At 48.7% G+C, this 10,957-nt stretch overlaps 4 protein-coding genes across 4 annotated transcripts; 2 read left to right on the forward strand and 2 right to left on the reverse strand.

The window, feature by feature from the left end:
- Window positions 1–1,310: 1,310 nt before the first annotated feature.
- Window positions 1,311–4,915, forward strand: LOC6587464. The gene is made up of 2 exons (XM_002013014.2): window positions 1,311–1,370; window positions 1,424–4,915. Exons 1-2 carry the CDS (start codon window positions 1,311–1,313, stop codon window positions 4,772–4,774), a joined length of 3,411 nt encoding a protein of 1,136 aa, XP_002013050.1. The 3' UTR covers window positions 4,775–4,915.
- LOC6587465 (max-like protein X) lies at window positions 4,834–5,957 on the reverse strand. Its single transcript, XM_002013015.2, has 3 exons — window positions 5,786–5,957; window positions 5,232–5,635; window positions 4,834–5,164 (listed from the first exon to the last, which is right to left on the reverse strand). The coding sequence occupies exons 1-3, from the start codon at window positions 5,913–5,915 to the stop codon at window positions 4,943–4,945; spliced, it is 756 nt and encodes a 251-aa protein (XP_002013051.1). The 5' UTR covers window positions 5,916–5,957; the 3' UTR covers window positions 4,834–4,942.
- Window positions 5,958–6,378: 421 nt separating this feature from the next.
- LOC6587251 (adipocyte plasma membrane-associated protein) lies at window positions 6,379–8,864 on the forward strand. The gene is made up of 4 exons (XM_002013016.2): window positions 6,379–6,573; window positions 6,630–6,835; window positions 6,894–7,191; window positions 7,293–8,864. Exons 1-4 carry the CDS (start codon window positions 6,458–6,460, stop codon window positions 8,338–8,340), a joined length of 1,668 nt encoding a protein of 555 aa, XP_002013052.1. The 5' UTR covers window positions 6,379–6,457; the 3' UTR covers window positions 8,341–8,864.
- Window positions 8,800–9,492, reverse strand: LOC6587450. The gene is made up of 2 exons (XM_002013017.2): window positions 9,401–9,492; window positions 8,800–9,251 (listed from the first exon to the last, which is right to left on the reverse strand). The coding sequence occupies exon 2, from the start codon at window positions 9,241–9,243 to the stop codon at window positions 8,935–8,937; it is 309 nt and encodes a 102-aa protein (XP_002013053.1). The 5' UTR covers window positions 9,244–9,251; window positions 9,401–9,492; the 3' UTR covers window positions 8,800–8,934.
- Window positions 9,493–10,957: the final 1,465 nt, after the last annotated feature.

The following is a 10,957-nucleotide window of genomic DNA, read 5'->3' on the forward strand; positions in this document are numbered from 1 at the left end:
ACCAAAATATACCGTCTCTTTTTAAAAATATACCGTAAATATACTGACGAACTCAAGTTCTATTTTACATATTCCTCGATTTCGATCTTCCGTCTAATATTACTAGCTATATAGAAAATTTAGCCATGCCCACATAATTTTATACGATTAGTGAATTTATTTCCTAATTGACTGGTCTATTTTAAACACTTGCTTTTATTGCATTTTGCGTAAAAAGAAAAATAAAAGAGGATAGTCGTTCCCATTGTTAAAATTTGATATTCCGTCGAATAGTAACAGCTATATCAAACATTTTGCCATACCCACATACTTTTAAACGATTCATTAATCAATTTTTTACTTAACTGGCTTATTCTAAATAATTAATTTTATTGGATTTCTATATTAAGTTGAAAATGAAACAAATATACCATTATATATATTATGTGTACATATATGTATATGTCGACTTATCGACAAGACAAATATACCGAAAGGTACGTCACATTTTCAAAATATACCACTAACAAAAGAACTAAGACCACCTTAACCATTTTTATTTAAGCAGGATAACAACTTCAGCTTGTAGATCTTTCTTATCCTTCCTGTTTACCTCACGATTTCTTTCACCTGAATTGCGATCAAATTCTTCCAGATTCATTGTTTTCGTGGGTAGTATTTTAATGCCCACTGTATTAATCGTTGATCGACAATGGGTTAATCGTTCTCTATCCATGATCGGAAATCATATTCTTCGATTTTTATATTCGATTTTAAAGTCGCTCCTCTAAAATAAGGTTTAAACAAAAATAGCTAAAAGCATTAAACGTAAGTGAGCATGAAATGAAATGTGAGCATTATATGTTACGTTATTTGAACACTTGCTTCTGGACAATCGGTGGTATGGACATTTGCTTACCCTATCTTCTTTCTTTTATATTAATAACTGCTTTCCCAGCTTCTCTGAATCGTAATTATGTCTTTTTTTTCATGTTTTTTTTACCTGTCTTGCTGGGATACGATTCTGGCTGGTATAGGACTCGGACTTAATTTTCGCTCTCTTAAATCGTACTTTCAGGCATCCCTTACTCCACTGGATTGCACTCATTAACTATTAAACAATTCGAGCTTGGCACGCAGTTCTAGCGATTGGAAAACATAATTTTAATATTAATTAAAGGAAATAGGGTATACAAATGTCCGTACTACCGGTTCTCTAGAAACATGTGTTCTTGTATTTCAACGTAAGAAATTACGTATCAATCCATCCCACTACGTAACACTTCACACCCACCTTACGTTTCATTCCATACTCTCTTACGTTTTTGGGCATGGCGTCCGCCGGGAAAACACCGCAAATTAGCCACAGCGACTGTCTGTCCTACTTAAAGGTGGGTCAGGATGTCTCTACCGTGCGGATCTAATGGTTTATAACACTCCACAGACTCTCGGCGATGTCCAGCCCGAGGAGGCGGCCCGCCAGTTGGCCCAGAAAATCGGAGCGGAGGAGGAGGCTGCGCAGGGCGACACGTGCGGGGCAAACCAGGCCGCCCTGAACATCAACTTTCGTGTGTACTACCACATTGTGGACAAATACGCCCTCAAGGATGAGCACTTTGCCGACTTGCCGAAGCGGCTGACCTGCGAGGAGCCAATCGCATTCCTGATGCTGCAGTCCGTGCTGCTCACCGACCACTGGAAGCGGCTGGATGCGGATCTGCTGGAAGAGAAGTGCATTGCAGCCATACTGGCAGCCCTGGCGCAGAACAGCTTGAGTCTGATTCCCGTGCTAAAGGCCACCAATCTCCTGGTGAAGAAGTACCCGCAGCTGCAGCTCCTGCCGCTGCAACTGGAGCACTTTTATCACTGCCTGCAGCGTCAGAGCCAGACGGGGTCGCGCGAGGAGGCCCTGACGCTATTCAATCACTGCTGCAAGCAGCAGAGGCGAGCCTTCGCCTACTTTCGCCTGATTATGCAGTTCTGGCCGTGGACGAACCGCAACAAATACTATCTTCTGAGTGGCATATTAAACTGGCACTCCCTGCCAGATCTCCTGGCTGCGAGCAACCAAAGCGAGTCGGAGTTCTTCAGCGGCCTGCGGCTCAGCCTGAGCTACAAGGGTCTGCGGGCAGCCAGTCAGTATCCGGTGAAGAGCCTGAGCAATCAGCGATCCCCCGCCCTACTGGCCGGCAGTGTGGAGCTGCTGGTTAATGGGAGCGTGGCCGAAATACAGAATTTTCACTCCCAATGGTTCCTGCGCATCCAGCAACGCAATGAGCTTTTCGAGCTCCTGCAATCCAATCCGCGGATTGTGGAATTTCTGGCCAGCTCCGAGGATGTGCGCTCGCCCAACGACCAACTGCGGCTGATACTCATATTCAGCATGTTCGCGAAGGAGATTTACGCCACCTCCAAGCTGCATTTCTTCAAGATCAGCACGGAACTGTTGACCAACTGCAGCCACTTCGAGACGGAAGCCCAGCTGCTAATATTTCGGTTTCTGGTCGAAAATCTACCGAACTTTGCGGTCGAGGATTGCCTGGAGTTCTTCCACAGCTTTATCGAACGCCATCGTAGTGTGGAGAGCTCTGAGTTCCGCAACACGATGCTGGGCAAGATGCCCACAATCATTAACCACACTGCCAAGCACTTTCACAAGGTGCTCAAGGTGGCCAACGGCGTGAGAGTGGATGGTCTCGCACAGAACATAAAGCGCTTCTTTTCGCAGCTGCAGGAGCTGATCGACCGGGACATCCACTGCGAGGTCTATCAGCCGAAAATCTTTGCCCTCAAGCTGCTGGAAATCCTTAACAGATCGTTGTACGCCGACCATGTCGCAAAGAACGCCAAAATGTGCAGCACACAGCAGAACCAGCAAATGGGCGCATTCCTGCTCGATCGAGGGGTATTCCGGCCTCAATTGGTGGCCCAGCAGCTGTTCGAAACTCTAAACAATCCCCAAGGCTTTGACGATGCCCTGGAGCTGACGGTCTCGTTGATCCTTCAACTGGGTCACGTGAACACGGAGCAGTGTGTGCAGCGTTGCCTGGCCCTTTGCTCCAGCTCCGATGTGGATGAATGTGCCCTCGTCTCGCATTATGCCCAGCTGGCTGTCAAGAGCCAGCAGCAAACAGGAAGCGGCTTGTACAGGGAATGTGTTAAGCGGTTGCCAGAGAAGCTGGAGTCCTTCCTAAAGGATCCCCTGCTCACTGCCAAAGAGGGAGGCAATCTCTTTGGGTATCTCTGTGTGCTGGATGAGGTGGTCAAAGCAGGAGGAAGATCAGCCAAGGAGTCGCAAGAAATCAAAGATCTGTTGCCGCTGCTAGAACGCATTCTGAATGGCATCTTGAAGTTTCTGAATCTTTCCAACGCCAGAAAAAGACATGCAGATGCGGAGGAGGAGGCTGACATGGCACCCAGTTTCCAGGACATGGACGAGAGTCTTCAGCTGCTGGTCAACGAGAGTGCATTTGATGCCAAAGATGATGTCGAGGCCTGCGGGAAGTACTTGCTGATGAGCTTCTGGCTGACTTTGAAAGGCTGCTGCGATTTGGCCGCCAGCATGGGCTGCTCCCTGCTCCAAACGGATGCAGCGGCTCAGGCCGATTGGGATGCTCTGCGCCGCTGCCTGGACATCAATGTGGCCGTGCTGACGCGCTGCCGCCACAAGGGCGCCATTGAGTCCGGTGGCCTGAGCATTGGCAGACTCACCCGTGGCATAACCAGCACACTGAAGAACGAGGATAAAGGATTCCAGCTGCTGCACGAGTGCCTCGAACGGGAGTTACTCGCCGAGAGCCGGCAGGTGAGCACAACACGGCGTGGCGCTGGCTTTGCCATCATGTTCCTGCACGTCCTGAAGAACGACAATCCGCGGCATCGTTTGATCTTGCACCGAGCCGTTCAGCAGATACTTCAGAGGCTTACGGAAAGTCGTCCGAATGTCACAGACGGTAATCACGATCGCTGGGAGGCCCTGGTGCTACACTATCTGTGCGTCCTGGTGCGGGACACGGAGCTGAGGCCGGCCATGTGCAAATACTACAACGAGATTATGATGGTGGCCATGGAGCACATCGACAACGCCGAATGGACCGTCTCCAATGCGGCCCTGCAGCTGTTTGGAGCGAGTCTGGGCAAACTGGTGGGCCAGCGACAGGCCACCGAGTTCGAAACGCGGCCCGTCTGGGAGCCCAGCGAGCTGAACTACGACGAGCTGGTCTGCCTGCTGCCCAGAGCCTGCGAGCATATGCTTGACTGCTGCGACAGGCGAAAGGTGGTTACCTCCTCCATTATACTCTTTCTGGGATTCCTCTCCAAAGTGGAGCACCTGCGCACCACCACCGCCCACACAGGCGGCTCAGACGTAGACCCGAGGCTGCTTCGCTTCCGGCGGCTCAGTTGGCGTCTGTTGCGGCACAGGTGCGAGCAGGTGCGTAAGCTGGCGGCCACCTGTTTTGTGCGTTCACATGAGTTCCGCTGCGATCTGCCGGTAGCGCTGCTGGCCAGCGCTAAGCTGGCGGCTCATCTCACGGAGGAGAACTTCTACGAGGGACTGCTGTACACGCTGACAGCGGGCGTGCATAAGCTGCAGCACGAGGCACGTCACGTGTGGAGCGGGCAGCGTCTGGAGAAGTTCTTTGACGATCTGGTGACCACGCTGGAAGTCACTGAGCGAGTCCGTCGCTTCAAGCCATTCACACTGAACGTGCTCTTAGAGCTATTGGAGCTGCTAAAGTCCGCGGATAAGGCAGCGCTGGTGCGGCAGCTACAAGAGCAGTCACAGAGCCACTAGCTCTCTATCTAATCTGGATATCTACCACGAGTATAAGCCAAAAAGTAATCATTAGCTGCTATTAGTTTAGTCTTTCTTTTGCAACGCTTTTACAACTATTCAAATGACGCATTTAATGAACAAAACAGATCTTAAATCGAACGTAAAGCTGTAAAACTATTTTTGCGATCAACTGAAACCTTCGCCAGTCTCCTGCTCCATGGCCTGCTGCTGCTGCTTCTCGTGGGCCTCCTGCGCCATCTGCTGCAACGTGCGACTGAGGATGTTGCGGAGAATATGCGGCTTGCAGTGCTCCTCCAGCCAGGGTATGATGCCGGTGGTCAACTGCTTGAAATTATCCATCGGTATGTGCTGGAATGTGTCAAACATTTCCTCCAAGATGGCCTGGAACTGCACGAGTAACCAGAGAGTTAGAGAAAAATATGAAATTGCTGAGATTTTCAGCATGCAAACGAACCACTTGAAATTTCGCCTCGTCTGTGAGGCGGGCCTCCTCTGGCCCTGGATTGGCCTGCTGATGCTGCAGCATATTCTCGTACCCATTCTTGATGATCCGCAGCGCAGTCACCTCCTTCTGCAGCGCTGAGCCCTCGTCCTCTTGCTTGACTTTCTGCTGATTCAGATAGCCAATGTACTCGATGGACTTTTGCAGTATCAGCGCTTTGCTCAGCTTGTAACCCGAGGAGTCGTTGGGCTGACAACGAGGCACCAGCTCCTGCAAACTATCGTATCCCTTCTTGATGGCGTCCCGTCGCTTCTGCTCCGCCTGGGTGTGTGCCTCCCGCCTGCGCTCCTTGTAGCTGAGCGTCGAGTTGGCCGCCGTCGAGTGTCTGGCATCGCCGCCACTATCGTCGTCGTCATCTGTGTGTAGACAGGGGAGAGACGGAGACAGTGTGTGAGAAGGCTGTGTAATAAAACGCTGCTGCTGATAGCAAAAGACCCCGAGGAAATTCAATGCCATCCAGCATTATCTGCTCCCCCTGCCCGGAAGGCAACGGAACGCAAGTGTACCCGAATTGTGGGCTGAGGAGTTGGGTGTGTGGGTGCTGCCCGCACTGCTGCAGCGGGAGTATTGCTTGATGTTCAATTCTTGCTCGTGGTCCATTCCGAAAGTTTCCTCCTTGGCTGTGTTATCGCTCATTTTCAATTTTCAACTGCGACGTTAACTCAAAACAAAAACACCAAAACACGCAATTTCCGTGTTCCCATATGTACACAAACTATCGATAGCAGTCTGGTATTTAGTATTTTAGTAATTCAAGGTGTGGCCAAGAGACAATTTTATAAATTTGTTTAAAAATGGTCCTGCTAAATATTCAAGCTGGGGGACTGGCGGTTTGTACAATGGCGCTTAAGGAAGATGATGCAAAAAGAGATCCATGCTTGCATATTTGCAAATATAATAAAATTATAAATAAATTATTCAAGTAATACATATTATAATTAACAAATTCACCAGCGAAATATGGAATATTTCGTTCCCAGCTAAATACTATCGGCTGATTTTCTGGTATTAAGCGGTATTTTACTTATCGTTTTTCTTCGCCAATACCGGTCTCACACAATGACTATTGTGTTTCCTTGTTGAACTTTGCCATCGTGTCGCTTTTTCTTCGGTATCTTGCCTTAAACGCTGTTTATTTAATTTGTTGTTAGAATCGGCAGACGCACAACACACCAACCATGGGCCTGCTTCGAGCCTTGCGTTTGAGAATCATGAACTTCATGGTTTTCTTCCTAATAGTTATAATCCTGCCCAACGTGCCGCCTCGCACCACTTTCCCCTACAAAGAATTTATGTAAGTTCAAGGATTAAATAGTGTCTATCTATTGTAATTGACTGTGATTGCTACAGTGTGAGCCCGCCCAAAGAACTGAAGGGGGCGCTGGAGCCGAACTTTCACCTGGATGGCGCTGAGCGTCTGCTGGAAGGGCGTGTGTATGGCCCCGAATGTCTTATAGCCCGCAACAATGAGATCTACACCGGCATTCATGGCGGTGAGATCATCAAGCTATCTGCCAGCCATGTCACACATGTGGCCAAGATCGGACAGCCTTGCGGTATGTAAAGGAATAACAGACAGATAGATCCTGCAGCTAAAATTTCATTTCTCCACAGAGGACATCTATGAGGAGTCGCGATGTGGCCGTCCGCTGGGTCTGGCTTTTGACACGCAGGGCAATAACCTGATCGTGGCTGATGCTTACTACGGCATCTGGCAAGTCGATTTGAAGACAAACAAGAAGACTCTGCTGGTGTCGCCGGCACAAGAGCTGGACGGCAAAGTCAAGCGTCCGGCGAAGATTTTCAATACCGTGGCCGTCGGCAAGCAGGGGGACATCTTCTGGACGGACTCCTCGTCTGATTTTACCATCGAAGATGTGGTCTTTACCAGCTTCGCCAATCCCTCGGGCCGGTGAGTGCCACACTGCGAATGAATGAACGTAGCAGCCGCTGCAAAAACCGGTTTCTAATGCTCTTTCTAATGGCTACTCTCTCCCGCTCTCTCTGTTTCAGTCTCTTCAAATACAATCGCGCGAAGAATGTTAGCGAGGTGCTGTTGGACGAGCTGGCCTTCGCCAATGGCATTGCGTTGAGCCCCAACGAGGATTTCCTTGTGGTGGCCGAGACCGGAGCCATGCGCCTGACCAAGTATTACCTGCAGGGAGCCAAGGCCGGACAGAGCGAGGTCTTTGTCGATGGTCTGCCAGGCTTGCCCGATAATCTGACGCCCGATGGCGAGGGCATTTGGGTGCCCTTGGTCGTGAGCGCGGACAGCGAGCATCCCAGTGGCTTTAACATATTTGCACGCTTCCCCACCATACGCGTGTTCCTGGCCCGCATGCTGGCCTTCTTCGAACTGCCCTTCCGGTACCTTAACAGCGTGTATCCGAACAAGTTCTCGCAGCGCTTCGTCCACTTTGTGGGCCACTTGGAAAGCATCACTCTGCTGTCGCCCAAGCGCACCACTGTGGTGCGTGTGGACTGGAATGGCAATATTGTAGGATCGCTGCATGGCTTTGACAAGTCGGTGGGTGCCATCTCGCATGTCCTTGAGTTCCAGGACTACCTCTACCTGGGCTCCCCACTCAATCAATATCTGGCACGCGTCAAGTCACCCAAGGCCAAACAGCCCACGGTGAAGGTGCGCAACGTGAGGACCGAGGGCGATGGTCTGGAGGCATCTTTTGGTGCACCACCGCAGCCTACCACAACCACGCCCAAGCCAAAGCCCAAGGCAGCACCGACCACCACAACAACGACAACCACGCCAAAACCGACTACAACTACCACTACCACAAAGAGGCCAACGACAACAACAACAACAACAACAACGACAACGGCCAGGCCAACGACGACATCAACAACAACTAAGCCACCGACAACTAAACCACCCACAACGACCACAACAACGCCAAAGCCTGCTGCCTCGACGACCAAGCGCACAGTGCCTACGAAACCGGCGCCCATCGAGGAACACATTCCAGCGGACACGAAGCCTCCAACAAAGGAGAAGCTCAAGGTCATCAACAAGCAGGGCCAGGGCGTCAACGTGGAGCTCTAAAAGTCCACGAGCGAACACTTGGAGCCTCGAGTTTATTTAGGATATTCCCAGAAGAGATTCGGTTATTCAAGTAGTCAGTCAGAGCTAATGGCAGAATCAAAGTCCACATTACGTTATTCTCTTTATTCTCCCTGCAATCCGAGAAAAGTATCTCATCTCAAATTGATTTAGGGAGTATCCATGCCCATTTATTTTCTTGATAACATTCCACTCAGGCCTCATGCGATGCCAGTTAATTTTAGTCAAAAAGTAGCTAAATTCTAACTAGCTCGAAGCCTTAGCTCAAATGATCCTCTCGGGCAGCTCATTATATGCCTCGGTTTATAATATGTTTTTGCTACAACGTCCTCTGCATTCTATCTTTTTTGGAACTTTGCATTCCCCCCATATATAATATTTACGATTCAAGTAAACAATGCCCTGGAAATTGTTGAACACAAGTAACTTTGATTTTTGTACTGATTTTTTGTTTCTTATTTTCATTGAAAAAATAAAGGTTTTTTGTAAAGATAACTTAATGCTAATTGAGGATGTTTGCGGTTTTGGCTTATAATAAGATAGATCTAGACTAGAATTAGGATTGACACTAGGACACTACTGAGTGGACACAGACTGAGTGCTGGTGGCCTTGGGCCGGCTTGGTGGCTCTTTGAAGTCCGACCACGACCAGTCCGTGTAGTGGACACACCGTCCCAGCTCCTCGGAGTACAGCTGAGACTTGGGGCAGCGTTGGAGGCGGGCACGTGTGCCCTGCTTATCGCACACCCAGTACGCCGTGGGATCCCAGAAATTGCGGAACATGCGGTTCATCTCCTCCAGACTCTGGCAGCCCGGTTCGCCGTTATGCTCATGATATTTCCGCTTCTGAATGGGCAGATGTGCGGCAGCGGTGGCGGTAGGCATTTCTATATCTAAAAGCGAAACCGGAAACTCGACATTAGTTCACGATGAATCGGCATGGTCTCTAGATATTATATATCTATCTGGTGGGTGGCTACGTGCCTTGGCAATGGTATTTGCCCCAGATATTTTTGTGAATTAATTTCCCCATTTCTCTCACCTTTGTGGGTTTTTTCTGTGTCTTTTAGAAGAATCTCACGTCTGTTTCGGCCCGTTTCGATTTCGCACAGCCTGTTGCTTGCTGTTTCACAATTATTTCACTTCTGATTTGTCATACCGAATCATTTCTCGTTTAAATACTTTTTCTGTTGAGCGGCGGCAAACGACGACAGCCACGAATCCGACGACGGCGTCGTCGGCTGCGATAGGGGAGTCCGTACCGATTTCAACCAGAAACGGCTGTACTACGTACAGAACGACGTCTCGCCGGGCAACGGGGCAATTTTTATCTATAACCCCAAGCAAATGTGCTCTGTGCGCGGAAAAGCTGTTGTGCCCGTGATCTTCAGGAACGCCGGGGCGGCCCATTGGTGGGTGGGGCGCAACGGGATGGGTCCCGACCATTCATGTGTCACGCGTAGCATTCGTGCTCGGGGAATACTCCCAGCGCGAGTTATTTATGCATACAGATACAGATACAGATACACAGCCGCAGACGCAGACCCACTTCGAATTTCACAAATTTCAAAGCGAACGCAAATATTTGGAGAAAAAACCACTCGGCCCTTGGCAACACCGCTCAGGTGAACAGGTGAACAGGTGGAACAGGGGCGCGTCGAAAGTACTTTGCGGGGGGTTCCTTGGGTCAAAGGTGAAAGTACTACCTGTGGCTGCTGTGAGAGACAGCGAAATGTCAACAAAAATGCCTCCCGGACTCCGGCTTAGACGTTAGTATTTCATAATCTCCAACAGATCACGCCGTTAATGAATGACTCGGGTGACGAGCCTCCCTTTCGATTGTATTTAGTCGGTAGTTTTCCCCCCGCCAAGCTGCAGCGTGTGTCAGCTTTCCTCTGAAAACAAAAACAACATACAGCAAATACCAGGCCCCACATTATCAGCAGACATTTGGAAGACTTGTAAGCACCCGATGGGAGGAATTTACTTTCATTGATTGCTTGGGTTGGGTTGGTAGACCACTTCACGTGATCGTCCAGTGGCTGTTTTTGGCAAATAGAACTGTGAAACGATTTTGTCTGCCGATTACGTCAGTCCTCAGTCGTTGGTAATTATGCGCACACGTGGGCAACTGGTGGTCAAAGTCGCGATCACGATTGGCAAGTATTTTTATACACATATAAACGTTTTGATCAGGTGCTGCTGATGGAACTTTTTTGGGAATGTTTTATCTGCATACTGATCAGATCTATTCTATAACATAGACTGCTCCAAAGTCCACTTGAGGATGCCAAAATTTGACCTTGAACCACTTCTGAGACCATCCATTAGCACGTGATTCGCTTTTCTGCCTATCTATCTATCTATCTATCTATCTATCTATCTATCAATCTGATGGAATCTTTGTTCTAGTACACACAGAGAAAAAAGCACTGAAATATTAATATTAACACTAAGATTTCGAAACTTAGACTATTTTCATATTTAAAATAAATAAATTTCATATTTAAATTCAATATTTTCACATTCAGATCAATAAATTTTCTAAAAATATAATATACACTATATTTATTTTAAAGTTTTGTATATTTCGATTAAA

The sequence above is a fragment of the Drosophila persimilis genome, unplaced genomic scaffold, assembly GCF_003286085.1.
Source record: "Drosophila persimilis strain 14011-0111.01,24,50 unplaced genomic scaffold, DperRS2 tig00000000-arrow-pilon, whole genome shotgun sequence".
NCBI lineage: Eukaryota > Metazoa > Arthropoda > Insecta > Diptera > Drosophilidae > Drosophila > Drosophila persimilis.